The 18587-nt window shown below is 39.1% G+C and overlaps 1 protein-coding gene across 4 annotated transcripts; it reads right to left on the bottom strand.

Moving 5' to 3' along the window:
- Nucleotides 1-1181: 1181 nt before the first annotated feature.
- Nucleotides 1182-18258, bottom strand: GDAP1 (ganglioside induced differentiation associated protein 1). Of its 4 annotated transcripts, none has more exons than XM_060127523.1 (6): nt 18142-18258; nt 17270-17462; nt 8323-8496; nt 6270-6364; nt 3897-4025; nt 1182-2915 (listed from the first exon to the last, which is right to left on the bottom strand). In XM_060127523.1, the coding sequence occupies exons 1-6, from the start codon at nt 18256-18258 to the stop codon at nt 2547-2549; spliced, it is 1077 nt and encodes a 358-aa protein (XP_059983506.1). In that variant the 3' UTR covers nt 1182-2546. The 4 variants fall into 4 exon arrangements, with proteins under 4 accessions (XP_059983506.1, XP_059983505.1, XP_059983507.1 ...); XM_060127522.1 differs by having other exon boundaries at nt 1182-2929; nt 3911-4025; XM_060127524.1 differs by lacking the exon at nt 8323-8496 and having other exon boundaries at nt 1182-2929; nt 3911-4025.
- Between the last annotated feature and the right edge of the window lie 329 nt (nt 18259-18587).

The raw sequence follows: 18587 nt of genomic DNA, 5'->3' as shown, positions 1-18587 counted from the left end.
CTCAAGCTCTTTTACAGATGAATGATCTGATGAAGATGCCCTCATTTCAGAAACTAAGGTCATTAATGTTTATCTTCACTTGTAACATTTCAGAAGACTTGCTGAACCTAAAGAAAGCCCAATCTCAGAGTGCTGGATGAACAGCGACACCTAGTGGTCATTTTACCCCTAAACAAATATCTTAAAAGTATAAACTCAAGGGTATCCATGAAACAAGTGAAATTGCCACAAATGCATCACCTTTAATAGCGACACAAGCCTATTTCCAATGAAACTGTATCTGAAAATCATAAATACTTTTAGTAGATTTTCTCTTGATCAGTAATAATACAAATTTAATGAAAAGCCAGTATTGGACTTCGAATCTTTATTCTTAATCAACAACCCTTATATAGGTAAATATCCTCCTTTGTAGATTTTTGTAAAAATCCAATTTCAATTTCTTCATGTCTGAGTTCTTGTTCATAAAAGGATGACATAAAGAACTCTGAAACACTCTGACCTACTGAATAATCAGTTTTGTGGCTCTTTTATGAGTACATGGTTTGGAATGTCCCAGAAACAAATTCAGACACTCTATACAACAATGCACTGAGGTTCAAAATCAAGACATTATAAAAGCTGCCACTCTGTTCATTATTATTGGATTGAGTTTACACTGGAGATGTTATTAATTTTTTGGAAACAGAGAGTATCCAGTTCAACAATATTTTCTAACACAACTGATTCATGAATTATAGAATCATTTTACCATCAAAAAGTCATTGTTTAGTAGGTATGACTGTTTCCTGTTAATGAAAAAGTTGGTAGGTACATTCTTTGGCCATCTGCACAGCCCATCTGAGGCAGTCCAAGCAAGCTTCTGCTGTTCGCTGGAACCTTAGCTCACCATTCCCCATACATGCTTCCTGTCACACCTAACACTGCTCCCCACACCTTTCTGGCCAACTCCAGAGAAACTCCACCTTCCTGTCACCAGGAAAGATTCTTCCTGAGCACAAACTGTATCTTGCAGTTCCATTATTGTTCATGGGACACACAGGGTTTTTCCCTTCCAGATGGACTGAGGCACCCCCTAAAGTGCCCATGAAGGAATGAATGAAGTGAATATAGGTGGAAATGAAGGAATATAGGTGGAATCACTATGAAGTGAATATAGGTGGAAGTGAATATAGGTGGAAATGAAGGAATATAGGTGGAATCACTATGAAGTGAATATAGGTGGAAGTGAATATACGTGGAAATGAAGGAATATAGGTGGAATCACTATCTATCGACTTATTTCATCTCCCCTAAATTAATTGCCAAGGATCAAGACTAGATTTTCTCCTTCCCTGTAACCTTTTAAGGCTTTGTTGATGACGATAAATAGATGCAAGGTTTAGACAACAGTTTTTGCATTAACACACCAGCCTCCCTAAATGCAGAACGAGCCTATTTAACACTCCCAGATCAACGAAATACCCACTCCCCAGCCACGTGCCATGCTAGCAGTTACCTGGGACATTCACCTAAATGCCACCTGTGGGCACAAAAGGGCTGGAGAGACAAAGACTCCCAGTGACTGTTCACAACAGTCCACAGGAGTGATATCTCACAGGCACCTTCGAATTGGGGAACCATGAGGAAATTTCAGAGTTTCATGTAAATGCTAGTCAGACATGTTCCAGTAGGCATCTCATGCCCAAGTAGGTAATCAGTTAATTTTAATAAATTAGTGACTGTGATTTATGTGCATTTAAAATTAACACTAAGGTCAGATTAGGTGCTATAAGTGTAAAGCCCAGGGTTTTCTCCAGCCAACTCTCTGCAGTAACTCCCCAGTCCTCTTTTTCCAAGGTCCTCAGTTACAGGAGGATGCCACACTACACTACTTGTAGCCACAAGTAGTCAAACATAATGTTTACTAAGGGGACAGGCAGCCATGAGTGGCATCGGAGGCACCTGGAAGTTGCATTCTATTGTCATCATTATATAGACTTCATTCTCCCTTTTCCCCCTTCTTTGTCCCTTTGCCTCCCTTATTTCTGCCTAAAGCTAACAGTGAGAGTAGGAAGCACTGCTGTGCCCTGCTGCTATCTGAACTCCTGTGTTGAGTAACAAAGATGATTTCTGAATTCCAGGAGAAAATACTGCTAACTATTCAACGCTCAACACACCCAGATAGTCTCAGATGAAGAGTTATGGGCAATCATAGGTTATTATTACTGTCTTCTCATAATAATAAACTTCTCCCCCAAAATCACCCAGAACTTGAACTGACATTTTGAGCGAAAGGTCTATTCTCTACCTGTCAGCATTCACATATCTTGACTTTGCACATGTTTTAAGGAGGAATTAGTTCAGGGTTGCAAATAAGTCCTCTCAAAGTTACCAGCCCACAAAACCATCTTCATTGCCTCCTCTCCCTGCATAAACGAGCCAAAGAGTAAAGGAAATTATGCGTTTTACTAGCTGCCCAGGGTCATTCTTCACTGGGCCTGGAAGAGTGGAGAAGGGTCTAGTTGAATGGCTAGATGAGTTGCCGCCACCAGATCCCCAAAAGCCTAGAAATAATTTGGTCTGGGTCTGAGCACTAATATCATGCTGCCAAGTCTCTTTCTGAAAAGCATAAAAGCAAAATATCCCATTCCTGCAAGAAAACCAACCACAAGGATGGTGCCAAGAACTTTTGGGGCCCTTTTCTTGGCCACCCGGAATGCGGTTGGCAACACCGCAGAGATTAATATATTGTTGACATGTCCTAAAACCTTGTTAAATGTTTTTCTCTTCAAGACACGCTCGTAATAGGTTTCCAAGTTCGGTCGCTTTCCATTTCCCCAGTTTCTCCTTGCAAACCCCAGGAACTTCAGTCGATGCAGTGTAACAGCAAGCGAGATGTCAGCCAAGGTGAAGGATTCCCCGCAGAGCCATGGCTGGCGGCCCTCTTCTAATTAGAGAAAGGGACATGGAGGATAAGGGGCAAGCACGGTACAAATAGACTTTGGTTGGCATCTTTGGTCTTAGTCTTGACGGCAAGGGTGAGGGTAGCAAAAGATGAAGGCCATGGTACATTTTCTTGACAATACTCAGCAAGTAATTCTATGCTTTAAAAAAAAAAAAAAAGTCCATGCAAATGTATCCCAAGCTAAGGGAGACTTGTTTGCCATCTGTCAGGCACCTGGGTCCCTAGGTGCCACTAGAGCCACTTGAGCTCAAAGCCTGTCTATCATTTTGAGGAGTGGAGAGCTTCCAAGCCAAAGGAGTTAACAGATATTTCCTTCTGGGTTAAGAAAATGACAGGTGTACTTAAGGAAAATCCATGTGTCACTCAGTAGTTGCCGCTTTTAGTGACTTATTTAGAAAGTCCCTATTGTGAAGCAAGTTTCAGGTAAAATGGTCTTTAACTTTGTTGTCAATCAGAATAGTGCAAATGGTCCATATGTCTGCACCTGGGCTTCATCGTGAAGCCAGGTTCACAGGTGCAGCCGGCGGACGCTCACCTCACCAGCCAGCCTGCACATGTGCACAGGCTGCTTCCATGTTATACTTTACTTCAATTTGCAGTTTTTCTCCCTGCCTAAGGGAAACACTAGAGGGAGCGTTCAAGCAGGTACTCAGGTTATTCAACCAAAGTAACTCCTTTAATTAAAATTTGTGAAACAGGCCAGGTAGGAATCTACGAAGCATACCTTAAATTGTGCAGAAAAATTCTTCACCAGTCATATTTCACATAGACGCAGAGTTACCATTAGACACCTGGGTTTTGCTGAATTTGACACCTAGTATTGATGCTATCATAATTGAAACTGCCCATGAGTACTAACAATTAAAAACAGATTACAGAATGTTTTTGGTGAAACCTAAGAACGTTCCCATAAATACTCCTGATGTCCAGAAAAAGAGAAAAAGGACACAAATGAGAACCTACCTGGGGTTTCTTCATTTCTTCTTTGCAACTCAGTTTCAACCTGATCCAAGACTTTCTCCAATTCATCAAGAATTTTCTTCAAATATTTGACATTGTCGTGGTCAAGGAGCTTTGACTAATTAACAAAAATAACTTATAGGTTATTTATGCCTGTAAAAGTAATCAGCGTAGAGCAGAGCAGATACAAACTCTTACAGAGTTGAAGCCTGTTTATTCTCAACAATGAGAAGAAATAGAATAACTTTGTTAAAGCAAAAGCAAACCTGACAGAAAATGCCCTGGCTGTGAAAATATCCCAGGGGTCAGACCCACTGTTCACTGGCAACTCCTGTGGAACCAAATGATCAGAGAGGGCAAAGAATGTGAGGGGCATAAAGAGACTCCTCTCGTGCCCAACTCCAGAATGGAACGTTGGCAGCCTTCAACAAATGAATAACTGAGGGCTCAGAGATGCGAGAGGAATCTGAATGCAGTGAGTTAAAGAGCAGGTAGAGGGCTTCCCTGGTGGCGCAGTGGTTGAGAGTCCGCCTGCCGATGCAGGGGACACGGGTTTGTGCCCCGGTCTGGAAAGACCCCACGTGCCGCGGAGCGGCTGGGCCCGTGAGCCCGCATACCGCAAAAAAAAAAAAAAAAAAGAGCAGGTAGAGAGTAAGGAGTGTTGTGTGTGCAGGCGTTTCTCTTGAGAAGCTCACTTATTTAGCTCATGTAGGATAAAGGAGGCTGGGAAGTAGAGGCAGGATTGGGAGTGCTGACGTTTGCTAGATTTTCATCATGGGAGAAGCTTTACACAGTTTGTTGGAGGAAAGAATCAGCAGAAAGAGAAGGGCTGACTCTAAATGATGAAGCAAAGACCTGTTCCTCAGGAGGCAGACACATCAAAATGGATTAACTCAAAATGGATTTAAGACTTGAAAGTAAGACCCGAAACCATAAAACTCCTAGAAGAAAACACAGGCGGTAAGCTCACTGACTTGGTCTTGGCAATGATTTTTTTTTTAATCTGACACCAGAAGCAAAAGCAACAAAGGCAAAAATAAACAAGTGTGACTACATTAAACTAAAAAGCTTCTTTCTGCACAGTAAAGGAACCCATCAACAAAACGGAAAGGCAACCTACTAAGTGGGAGCAAATACTTAAAAATCATATATCTGGGCTAATATTCAAAATCTATAAAGAGCTCATATAACTCAATAGCAAACAAACAAACAATCCAATTTAAAAATGGGCAGAAGATCTGGATAGACATTTTTCCAAAGAAGACATACAATGGCCAATAGGTACATGAAAAGATGCTCAACATTGAAAATCATCAGGGAAAACAAATCAAAACCACAGTAAGATATCACCTCACCCCTGTTAGAATGGCTGTTATCAAAAAGTCAAGAAATCACAAGTGTTGACAAGGATGTGGAGAATGGGGAACACTTGTGTTCTGCTGGTGGGAATGTAAATTGGTGCAGCCACCGTGGAAAATAGTATGGAGGTTCCTCAAAAAATTAAAAATAGAACTAACATATAATCCAGCAATTCTACTTCTGGGCATTTAGCCAAAGAAAAACAAAAACACTAACTCAAAAGATATCTGCACTCCTATGTTCATTGCAATATTATTTACAATAGCCAAAACATGGAAACAACCTAAGTGTTCATCAATAGATGAAGGGATTAAAAAATTGTGATTGGTGTATATAGAATGGAATATTTTTCAGCTATTAAAAGACTGAAATTTTGCCATTTGCAACAATGTGGATGGACCTTGAGGGCATTACGCTCAGTGAAATAAGTCAAGGAGAGAAAGACAAATCCCATATGAGCTCTCTTATTGGTGGAATCTAAAAACAAACAAACAAATAACCAAGCTCATAGATGCAGAGAACAGACTGGTGGTTGCCAGAGGCAGTGGGGTGAGGGGTTGGAGAAATGGGTGAAGGGGATCAAAAGGTACAAAGGAAAAAAACTGAAAGGCATGTGGGGTATATATATTAAAAAAACAAATAAACTCGCCTGTAACTTTATTGGTATAAAAAAGTCATAGAGGTCTATCTGCCTCAAAGTGGAAAAATACCTGAAATGACAGATTCCTACAATATTTTATTAACTTGCTTTTACATTTTATAAGTTTCCTTGGCAACCAGCATGAGCAATGACTGCTTTTTAAGCAATTGTCGTTAGGTCTGAATATCAAATCTAATAAAGGAAAATTCTTTCTAAAAGCAGAGCCTAAGCTGAAGGTAACACGTGTTCTGGTGACTTGCGATAGTTCATAGAATATGTTCTAAAAAATAGTGATACTGTACAAAAAGTAGAACATTTAATACAAACAGCGGATGTCAGTTGAGGACAGCCCGGTTTACTTACCTGAAGTCGCTTCTGTTTTGCAATGTACGCCTCTTGTAAATCTGGGTTTTCTTCGGCAAGTTTTTTCAGTTCAGACTCTGTGTTACCAATTTGGCCTGATAACAAAATCATTTTTGGAACAGAAAATTATTTCCTCCCTTCCATAAAAGAAACAAAGAAAAGCAGGGAAACTCAATGGTAAGAGCATAAGCCCTGGGGTCATGCCCTTCCTCTGACTCAGACTCTGTGTGCCTCAGTTTCCTCACTTTTAAAATGGAGCTATCCGGTGCTTTGTGACCACCTAGAGGGGTAGGATAGGAAGGGTGGGAGGAAGACGCAAGGAGGAGATATGGGGATATATGTATATGTATAGCTGACTCACTTTGTTATATAGCGGAAACTAACACACCATTGTAAAGCAATTATACTCCAATAAAGCTGTTAAAAAAAAAAACACTACAGACAAAGTCTACATAAATAAATACTGCACTCTGTTAAAAAAAAAGTTCAATGCATGAGACCCCCTATGCACACACGTTGTCTCCCTCTCTCTCTCTCTCTCTCTCTCTCACACACACACACACACACACACACACACAAACACACACACACTGGAGCAACCAGTTGTTCTTTTCTTCCTAGTGACTCTCTACTCTTTTTCTTAAGATCCTCTCTCACTTGTAACATTCTGACTTTCCTGAACTATAAGGGTGACCTTTCAGCTATTATATTACTAAGAAGAATGAATCAGGAAAAGAAGAAAACTAAACACCCATCTTGATCCTTTCATTATCCTCTTAAAAGGGGGTTTCTACCTCTACATTGTCCCTCTGCATCAAAGGACCCTGCCGCTTATCTCAGTAGGTGGGAGCTGCTAAAGTGAAAGACCGGTAGAACCTTGTCATGGCAAAGCCCATTAACAATTCCCAGGAAATAAAAATAGAATCTGGGTAAATAAATAAATAAATAAATAATAAAATCAAATGGAGCTCTCAGAGTATCTGCCGCACAGGCTGAGAATGAAACGGGAGGCACCGTGAAAAGGCATTGAATGCAAAGCCCAGCACATCATAAGTGCTTGAGCAGGGTAGTTGTACCTTTCAATACCTTCCAAGTTTTCTGTAATAAATTTCTATGGAAAGGGAAGGGAAAAGCCTTATTTAGAGAAATATTTACTCTAGGGAAATATAGTCAGAATACTTGTTTCAAATCATATAATGAGTATTTCTGAGGAGAAGGCGGAGGAACAAGAGGAAGGTGAGAAGTTGGAAGAGGGAGGAGAAAAATGCAGGGAGGGAAAGCAGGGCAGGGAAGGTAAGAGGAGAGGAGTAAGGAGGAGGGGGTCGAAAAGAAAGTAAAGTAGCGTCAGTAAGAGAACTGTAAAGGCGAGGTATGATGCAACAGAAAGAACGTGCTTTCTGGAATTGAAGCTCTGGGTGTGAGTGTTCCTGGTCAAAACCCCCAGTTTGATCACAGCCCCTTCCCTTTCCAATCCCCTGGGCCATGGAGCACACCTCCTCACCTTAATTAGTTGTTTGTATCTTTGTATCCCAGGCACTGACCCTTCCCTATCCTCAGGGCAGGAGGAAGGAGAGAGCTGGAGGTCACAGCTCAACCTCAGTGAATCTCCGATCACTAAACTCAGAGGAAGAGTAATGGCTACACAGCCTGTAGCCCAGCTCTTCACATAATGAAACAAAAATTAAGGACCAGAAATGTGAACTCAGTCACCCATAACTCCCAGCAGATCCCAGCTTTCCTTATTTCCTAGTCCATTTGTCCATGAGAACATGTTACGTTCTCTACTTTTCCACAGGCCACTCTTCTGAGTTTTATTTAAGCTTGGCCCTCAAGGCCAAGAGCTGGAAAATCAGGTCCTGTAGACAATAAATGTCCAGCTGAACAGCTGAAGCATAGATTCATCTGACTGGTGCGTGGATTGATATATAACATGCACGTCCATGAAGCAGACTCAACAACCCTGCCCCCAAGTCTTCCTGAGGTGTGCTAGGTCTCAGAGATGAATTAAAAGAAACTTGAGACAGAATTCCAGGTCTTTAAGATCTTTACATACTGCGAATCCTTGTTGTTGCATAAGCTGGGATCATGGAGTCCACAGTTAGCTCAGGATGTAAAATGCAGCCGTGTGTATAGGCATCCATGGGCAGGGAGTCAAGCAGTTCTCGATAATGTTGTACCCGTGGGTAATACATGCTTCCTTTATCAGGCATTAACCTGGGTGTTTTTTCTAAAATACACACACAAACACATACACAAACATTGAAGGAAAAGTTACAAACAAGATGTTACATCCAAAAGCAAGAAACAAAAAACTCCAGCCCCTCCACATTAACATTTTCAGTATTATATGAAGGGATTTAAAGGATGATATCTCTCCAGCCCAGACATTCAAAATTTGAATTGGACTGACGTACCAGACCAGATTCCCAAACCATTATCACACTTCTCCACCTTGCAAATCACTACTCTCAAGGTCTAGTTTTTTATGCCAACTACCCTGCCGAAATTTCGCCAAACTTCCACAACTACCAACATCTGACTAAGTCAAGTGTGCCTTCCTCTGTACATGCAAAATACTCTGTACATACTCCATTATAGCCCTTATCACCTTAATTAGTTGTTTGTATATTTTTGCCCCATAAACCCCTTCAGGGCAAGGAACGTATGATCCGGAGTGTAGCATAGTGTCTCATACATTTTAGGCCCTTGGTAAATGTTGGTTAAGTGAATGAAGGCTCATTGTGGAAAGATGATCAGGGACCACACCTTCCCAGGTTCCAGTTAATACCAAGAGTGAGCCCATTGATGCTATGTGAATGGGAATTGATAATCTTCGTGGAATTCACCAGCAATTTCTAATATTTTATCTCTGGAAAGTGGGCTCTACATAAATCTTCATTTGCTGGTTAAACTCTAAACTATAGACTCCTTAAGGGCAGGGACCATGTATTGTTCCTTGTTGAATCCCAGTGCCCAATATAATGTTTGGCTCATAGTAGGTGTTGAATAAATTTCAATTAATGACTTAATATATTCCCAAATTGCTAGTTATTATAGAATATTTGAGCTGCAGAAGCTCTGTAGCAATTAATGAGGACACTGAGATATATAGGCTGAGACATTCTCCCAAGATCCCACAGCTAATTAGAGGCAGACCAAGAACCAAAGTCATTAACTCCTAATGCAGTGCTCTGTTTTATTACATCATTGTAACATCTTCAAAGGGTTTACTTCTCAGAGACTATTCAAGAAGAATAAAAATGAACCATGTGATCCAAAGGTCAGGGCTAAGTCCCTACAGAATCTATTCCCACTTCTGACTCTCAAACTTCCCCTAAAAAAAAAATGCCAACAAGCTTATTAATCTAACAGGTGAAAAGAATGACCTCAACTCTATTCATTTATTTTTTGCTTATTCACTTATTCATTTAGTTTGAGTTATTTATTTAATTTGGAATCCTTTTGAGCATCGCACACTCATTCATAAGCATTGACAATTCAGAGTTGGTTGGAGAGTAAGATTTCAGGCAAGATCTCATAATGCCAGACCAAGTAGTACAAGATTTTAAGCCAACAGGCTATTTCTGACTCTCTAAGAAAAACGAACATGGATTACTCCTCAAACCAGTGGGCAAATGTCTAATTCCCTGCTGGGAGTCCAGTTCTGAAGTCTGCATTAGAATGACCAAGAACGAAGGGTCAGCTACATTCTGCTCGTCAACCGTGAACTTGCCCAACTAGAGCACACTTCCTTGCTGACTTTTCAGCCCAACTAGAGCACACTTCCTTGCTGCCCAACCAATGCATGGTAAACATTCCCATGAGAATAACAGACTGGAGGCCTTCTAAGGTCCTTGAAATTCTAAAGAGTTCTCAACCTTTTGTGTGCCACTGACCTCTTCTCAAAATAATGTTCTTAAATGCATAAAATACAAGACATAGGATTGCAAAGGAAATTGATTATATTAAAATAAACTATCAAAGTAATTTTAAATTATAAAATACTAATATGGGTGTCTTTTTATTAATACACTAACAAAAGCTAGCAGCAGTTCTAATAACTACCATAATTTCAAAGTAGTGATGGGCATAAGTGATATTTTAAGATATCTGCAATAACTTGATATGCCATGAACACATCACAGTCACATGAACATACGAACAAAGTCACAGGCACTCCTGATATTGCTTTGGATTATGCCTACATTGGAAATGAAAGGAAATGATAAATTTCTGTTTGATATTAGTGAAAAATAAAGATGTAATTTTTTCCCGTCTAAGATATCAAATGTCCTGAATTCTATTCACAGACCACTAGCGGTAAAAGTTCTCAAAGTATGGTCTGAAAACCCCTGGGCTTCCTGAAGACACTCTCAGGGGGTCTACAAGTCAAAGCTATTTTTATAGTAATACTAAGATGTTAATTGCTTTTTCACTCTTATTCTCTCTTGAGTGTATGACGGTATTTTCCAGAGCCTATACAACATGTGATAACTCCATCACTCTGGCATTAATGGAATGTGGGGTTGTATAGTCTTGTATTTTAAACTATTCTCAATTTTAATTTCTAGTTTGATAGATATTGATAGATAGAACCCATAAACAAAAGCTCTCAAATGTCTTTCTTAACTTTTAAGACAAAGGGGCCTTGAAACCCAAATGTTTAAGAACCACTGTTCTGGGGGGTCCAAGAACCGCAGGTTAATAACCATAAATGATACCGACATTTTAAAATGCCTCTCAAGTGGGTAAATCTATAGCTACTGGCTCTGGCTGCTTTCTTGTGCCAGGCCGGGGGTTTGTCTTCAGAAGAGCATACTACTTCCTTCCTGGGAAAGAGAATAAAAGCAGGGAAAACAACATCCAATTGCTTTCTGGCGAAGGTCCATCTGGCCAAGTCTGAATCCAAAGATTTGAATGCACGAAAGTAATCTTCTACTCAGTGCTCCATTACTATATAACTATCTCCTAAAACACTTTGTCAGGCAGCGCATCAGATACCCACTGAACCCATGTTCTTTTCCAAGCTCACTTTCTCTCTTCAAGGACACCCTGTCCAGTATCACACATCCAATGTGCACCAGCGCACAAAAGTGTCCAGTGCCTCTGGAAAGAGAGTTTTTCAAAAGACAACGGGGAATTTCCTTTGAATTATACAGAACATCTTCCCTCTCATTCTCATTTTATTTTCCAGTCCTTCCATAAAGCATTTTTGTTACGATACTAAAAAGAGAAAATCTTTTCTTGGTATTCTACCTCGATCAGGAGTGAGAAAGCAATAGAAGGGTTACAGGGTTTGAGAAACAGGCAATAAGAATAATTCTGGGAACTCTTCATTGGGGTGGAAGGTTGCAGTAGTGGAAGCCAGGATCAGTGACTAAGCTGGAAGAATAAATAAGTACATTGGCAGAAGACCTGACGTTGTAGAACTGAGTAGGGACAAAGGTAGGTCTTGTACTGCACCTAAATTTAGGCAGCAAATTAGAAACAGGCAGATGGACATAAAGCAGAAAGATGTGATAAACAACAAAGAGAGAAAATAAAAGAACAAAATTCTAAATCAGAAAGAAACAATAAAAGCATTCTGTAACCATTTAATGGGGACCAACAGCTCCATATATTCTCAAGTCCCTGTACTGTTGGGTAGAATAACAATGGCCCTGAGCCATTAAAAAAATTACATTCAGTTTCCCCAAGAGCAAAAACGAAAAAGAATCTAGGGGCTTAAAGGCATACATTTTAATTATTTTCCTAAATTGGCTGCTTTGATTTCCTACACTCCCCAGTGATGGCAGATAAAGGAGGCATTATTATGACTGTTTTCTAGAAAGATACCCTCTAGGTCTATTTGAATAATTGTCAGGTCTTCCTTCAATGAGAATAGATTAGACTTCATTTCTATCTCTATCCCTTTGCCGATTTTTTATTTTACTTAGATCACTTAGTGATGACATTGGTACGTAAGATAATATGCAGCATGTAGCTGAACAAAATTGTACCCTTCAACTAGTCATACACCAGGCTATTAAAAAGATAATAATGGTAAACAATTAAATTATGACCTGAAGCAAAAGATATGGTTACAGACTGACTACAATTCAAGGCTGCCATAACTTCAGAGCTAGGAAGATCAAATCTAAACACAGATGAGAAAAAACACGATGTCAAATTACACAAGTTCATTACACACATCCAGAATTTTCTGAGACACAGCCAAATTTGTAGCAAGATAGTCAATACATTTTATACCTTAAATGTTTAACTACTTTTTAATTGGTAGTATATTTAAAACTTTTATAGGAACATTCATAATTGGGGGGCAAAATTCCTTGATCAGATAGTTTGTTCCAATTATTGTATACACATAATATAGAACCAGGACCTCTGTAATTTTAACACCCCATCCTGTTCACTAAAATTGAACAAATCAGAGAAAGGTTTTTTTAATTACTTTTTAAAACCACTTTTATTGGCATAATCATGAGTTTTAAAGACTCATTTTCTTTTCCTTACCATATACCATATTTTCTCTGCACTCAGTTACAATTCTTTGTGCTAACCTGCAATTTCAGTAGATGTGTGAAAAAGTGTATAATGTTATTCAACTATATATGAGACCCTTTTAGTAACAGATATAAAATTATTTATTCTATGACCTTAACAATAATTGAAAATTCCTTACATAAATAACTATATTTTTAATATAACAGTAATTTCAGAATGAATATTATCTTTAAAATCTGAGTTGATTTTCAATATATATTGATAAAACTATATTTATAAAATAAATTTATATTTCCTAATCAGACGTAGTATGTGATACTTTAATATATACCAGAATACTTGGATTATTTCCAAACCAAATTCTTTTCCTAAGAATACTTAAAATGATATATCTAGACATAAGACATGGGGCATAGTCTTCAGAGAACTGTTATAAAACATATTAAATTACCAAAATTCAATATTCACCATATGACATCCTTGATTCCAGGTTACCACTGATTGGCAGTAATAAACAGTATATATTCTAGTATTTTGTAGTTATTTCATGCTCTTTTTTTTTTTTACTAATAAAAATCTGAATTTAATTGGGATGCCAGATTCCTAGCAATTTACATTTTTAATTTTCCAGATAATTTGGAGATTACATGCTCACTTTTTTTTATTATTTGGTGGCCAAGTTACAGTTCACTAAAAGAGATTATGATATACCAAAAGGATGTAAATATGTAAATACTGATTATACAGAAAGGTTGAGAAAGGTGTACAGGTCAGCAAGCCATCATTTTTAGTACAATCCCCAGTTGATAGACTAATAAAGGATAGCAAATAAGAGCAAAGGAGATGCCAGTTGACTACACTCTGTTCTTTAGATGAATGGATACACTTAATTAAAGTCTCTTATATAACCATGGGCAACTATACACCTCATGAAATCCATTCACTCATTATCATTCTAATTTGTCACCTTTCCTCAAAGTTCCAACCATATTTGGTCAAAATGCTGCATGTTCCAACCAGTTCAAACCTATAGCAGGTCACAATTTGCCACGTTCTAGACAGAATCTATACTTTTGAAACAACTTGAAATCACACTAGTCTTTTATTTCATTGTTGGCTTTTGTTGGTAACTTATTAGCAGGCCAGGTCTCTCGTCCTTCATTAACGCAGCTGATTTTTTAAAACAAAATTCATATACTACTTTTAGCCTTGTTAAACTTTATCTTAGTTATTGTTCCACTTTATTGTCCATGAGAAGCATTTGATAAGCTAGTCATCATTTTAACTATCACAGCTCACACATCTGCAAGTATAATAGTGTTTCTTTGATGTCTTTATTCAAATCATTTATGGAATTGTTAGACTCAGTCAGAGAATAGAAGCCTAAAAGAACACCAGTAGAGATCCCTGTCCAGGCTGACATCTGTTTTCAATAACTCATTCAGTTTAATCATTCAAAAGTATTTATTAGCTCCCATTAAAGAACAGTCACCATACCAGGCACTGGGAATACAGTTGTTAATGGAACAGGCACTGTCTCTGACCTCGCGGTGCTTACAGTGGTCTACAAGTAATTGAAATAATTAAAGTGTGATAAAATTATCATAGGATAAGTGAAATGAGAGAATATAGCTAAACAAGCAACATGGTATAAGAAATTCATAAATGAATATTCTTCATTATGGTGGTTTATTCATTGGAAAATGTGCATTACTTTCATCTAGCCATATATGCTCCTTCATTCCACAGGGGTATGACTTAACCTCAAATGCTCTGCTTAAATCAAGATACACTGTAGGTAGAACTATGCCCAGCACCTAATAGATTCACTTTTTAAAGTGTTAAAGACATTCTCCAGTAATGTAAAACTTAAGCTGTTTCCTTTTCATCGAGATACTCAAAAAATATATACTTTACAATTTTTTGACAACACATTCTAGAACTCTGCCACACTTGAAGACAGTAATTTATAGCACTGCTTAAAGCTTAAGCAATTATTTAATGCACAGTAATTTGTAGTAGTGCTTCTCAAACTTTTATGTATATATGAATCACTTGGGAATCTTGTTAAAATGCAGATTCTGATTCAAGAGACTTGCAGTAGAGTCTAGAATTCTGCATTTCTAACAAGCTCCAAGGTGATACCAGTGCTGCTGGCCCATGGAATACGTGTTAAATAGCAGGGATTAGAATTCAGCCTCCCCTCTGGTTAACAATTGGGATAACATTTGTCTCTCTCTTGTCTGGCCCTTTTCCTAATCTCCATGAGTTCTTAATGATAAATACAAATTATCTAAATGATCATTGTGATAATGCTTACATGTTTGTTTTTTATTTTAACACTTTGACACAAACTTCATCTGGAGACTAGACGCCTGCATTTATATAACTGTTTTCTTACTGTCTTCATAGCTACCATGGGTTTTAGTTCCCTTAATCTTAATCTTCCTTTACTCTTTCCAGTTGAATGACTATTCTCCTTGGGAAATGACAAAGAGTGAAATAAGAGTTGATTGGACTTGCTTTATCTCTGCAACTGATAAAATTATATCACCTAATCCAAGAGGACAAACAGAAACGTCAAGTCACCAAGGATATGCAACCAGTTTGCAATAGCTTCAGATTAAGAGCTAGAATTCTCGATTGTCTACTTATTCTATTGGTACAACCAGAATTAAAGTCCTTAGTTTCCATATTTTCCTCTTAGCCCACAGTACCTTCTCCTCTGATTCAATAAATAGTAGTAAGAAAAGGTCAGTATTCACCTTGAGTAGGACTCTGAATGCATTTCAGTTTTGCTATTATATAGTCAAAAAAAAAGAAAAAGCCTAAAAAAAATTTGATGAAGCCTAATAATCATTAACATTACTATACTGTAAAGTAATACTGTATATTACTGAATATCTAACAGGAGAGATAATGTCACAAAGAGGAGGAGAATGGTAGTAGTTCAAGGGATGCTAACAAAAGATTTAAACATTTTCATTTGCTATATCCTTTGAAAGTTTTTGATGATTTAAAGTAGAATTCTTATGCAATTATTTTGTCTTATTCACATTATTATAATCACTTCTCCCAAGAAATACAAATTATTATTCAACAGACTTGTCCATTTCCAAAAAGCTCAAGATTGAGAAAAATTGTCTTAAATCAATTAGCCCCCATTTCCTGTTCAGTCCCCAGCATTTAGACTTATAAGGAATAGCAAGTAATGATGGATGGAAAAGCAGTTTAGATCAGTGGCCACCTCCAATCAAAATCTTAGGGAACTAAACACTTGGGTTAAGAATAAGGGAAGTCCCCTGCTAATCTAATTCCCTGGGGTAAACTCCCCCCAGCCCCCATTTAGGTCCTAAACCTATCTTTCTTCTAAGTACCTCAGACTTCTTGGGGCCTTATAATTTCCTTTCTCAGCTTCCAATAATTTGGGGTTATATTCTGGTTTTATCTTGCCCAATTAACATCAACATAACTGGTGGCAGATGAAGAGTAACTGGATCTCGTCGTGCAACTTCTTTTTCAGAAGAGTACTTAGCTGATAGCTAAGAGCCCTCTGTTCTGCTCTCAGTTCTGTCCGTGATCAGCTGTGTAATCCTGGGCAAATATTGAAGCTACAGTTTACCTCAAAGGCTTGTTATTAAGAAGAAGCAAGACAATGTGTAAGTGGCAATGACTATGAGAGATGGTCCATGTAATAGGAAGGTTTGGATTTGAAAGGCTTGCGTTCCAGCCCTAATCTGCCATAAAATAGCTATGTTACCTTAGGCAACCACTCTGTTTCTCCTTCCTCATGTACAAAAGGGGAATAATTAGTCTACCATGCCTATCTCAGGTTGCTTTTTTTTGAAGACTGACTAGAACAGAAATTATAAAATGTCTGACACAAAACAGGCTGTCAATAAATGATTAGTACTTAAAATCACTGTACAAATTTGAGCCCTATAATTCCTCACAAAAGATATAAAAATTCAAACCATACAGATGTAACAAGAGCAAAGATCTCCAAGTATACCAACATTCTAATCTCCCTTGCCTAAGATTTATCCTCTTTTTCCCTCTTATTATTCTTAAGGTAGAACCATTTAGTAGACTAAATGAAACTGATTTTCATACTGTTCATTTAAAATCAATATTATGAATCTGACTTCAAGGCTAATAAATCACCACCACAAACCATACACCTGCAGGGTTTTTTGCAAGTGAATTTAAAAGGAAAGTTCCGACATTAAAATTGGTAGTTTACGTGAAATCTTTTCCATGGAGTTACAATGGCTTATACAAAATTTATTTTATTGACCCATTTTATATTTGTGTGCTTATGGAAATGGAAAAGGTTGTTGGCACTAAACCACCATCATGAAACCAAAAAGAGGGGAGGAAGGGAGGAAATAGGAAGGAGGGAAGGAAGGAAGGGGGAAAGGAAGGGAGGGAAGGAAGAAAGACATATATTTGTGTTGAAAGTAAATCCAAGAAATCACAAATAGCCTTAACATTACCATCCAGGAAAGTCTGTTCAAGATAATCAATGATCTGAGTGGCCTCACAAATAATGTTTTCCCCGTGGATAAGGACGGGCACTTCTCCAGTTGAGTTCAAACGCATAAACCAGGGCTCATTGTGCTCACTCAGGGGCAGACTTACATCATGTTCCTCGCACTTCAATGCCTTTTCAGCAATTACCAAGCGCACCTGGAAGAGTTCACACTGGTTACCACAACGCGTGGAGGCTTTTAATTAAATGACATCCCTGGATACCATCAAGCAGTTCTTTTGTGCTTCCCTGAGTTATTAATATTTTCAAGATTCTTTTCAACTATTCCTGTTCCTGGAATTAACAAGTGAGATATATTCTAGCGTCTTCCTCTTATAAGTGAGAAAAGATAATTAAGTAATGAAAAGGATTCTGGCTATATTCAGTCCACAGTCACCCTCTTCATCACTACTACTTTCTCGGTGTCCTAAACCTTACGATGTGTCCTCCCCATAATAAGGACCTGAAACAGATAGGCTAGGCCTGTTGAAGAGAGTGAATGCGACCAAGAGTAAAAGAAGGAACCCTAGACGATGTGGTTGCAGGAAGGCGCGTCCCTCTGCCTCGCTCTCCACGGCCCCGGAGACAAGGCCTCCCGCCCAAATACCGAAAGCGATGCTTTTTTGTTGCATTTCACGACTGGTAGTGCCTTTGCACCTCAGACTGATGCTCCCTGCTCCCCTACAAGGCGCACCCCCGCCCCTCAGGGAGCGCCCGCCGGGGTTAGGGCGTCGGAGGCCTGTTTCTAAGTGGGCCGGCCTACCCGGGCAACACCCAGAGGGAGCTGTCCCGGTGCTGAAACCCGATCCGCACCGCCCGCCCGGCGGAGGCCTTTACCTTTTGAGAGCTGAAAGAATGCGTCCAGTGGTACAGAATGAGCTTAACCTCCGCCTCCGACTTGCCTTCCGCCATCAAGGGCGCTCCCCCTCTCTGCTCGTCCTGCCTCCGGGCCATTTCGGGGACGCGCGAGCGCAGGAGGGCCTCGCCTGTCCGCCCTTTACTTCTCCCAGCCACAGCGCCCTGCAAATCGCCCTTAGCTTTGCCAGGATGCCACCCGATGCTCCGGGAAAGAAGAGTTCGCGCAGATGAACGAACAGACCGCTGGGAAGTGTAGTTTCGTGGGCGAGAAAGCTGCGGGGGAGAGTCTGCGCACAGAAGTCACCTGGGAGGTGCAATTGGACGTTTTTTAGGGAAAACGATCTCAAATATGAGTCCCTGATTATTTAACATGAGTAATGGAAAATGTTGATTGCAAATTATTCATCGGTTTTGTAGATGGAGTA

Source organism: Lagenorhynchus albirostris, chromosome 17, assembly GCF_949774975.1.
Source record: "Lagenorhynchus albirostris chromosome 17, mLagAlb1.1, whole genome shotgun sequence".
In the NCBI taxonomy this organism is placed as follows: domain Eukaryota; kingdom Metazoa; phylum Chordata; class Mammalia; order Artiodactyla; family Delphinidae; genus Lagenorhynchus; species Lagenorhynchus albirostris.
Note: the sequence above shows the minus strand (reverse complement) of the source record. Positions and strands in the feature narration are given on the sequence as shown.

Bases quoted from the DNA above. Each gene is read 5' to 3' on its own strand.
- GDAP1 (XM_060127523.1), bottom strand. From the start codon at position 18,258: ATGGCCCGGAGGCAGGACGAGCAGAGAGGGGGAGCGCCCTTGATGGCG. The intron at 17,463-18,141 runs GTAAAGGCCTCC...GAACTCTTCCAG, and splicing joins ATTCTTTCAGCTCTCAAAAG to GTGCGCTTGGTAATTGCTGA. The intron at 4,026-6,269 runs GTAAGTAAACCG...TTTGTTAATTAG, and splicing joins CAAAACAGAAGCGACTTCAG to TCAAAGCTCCTTGACCACGA.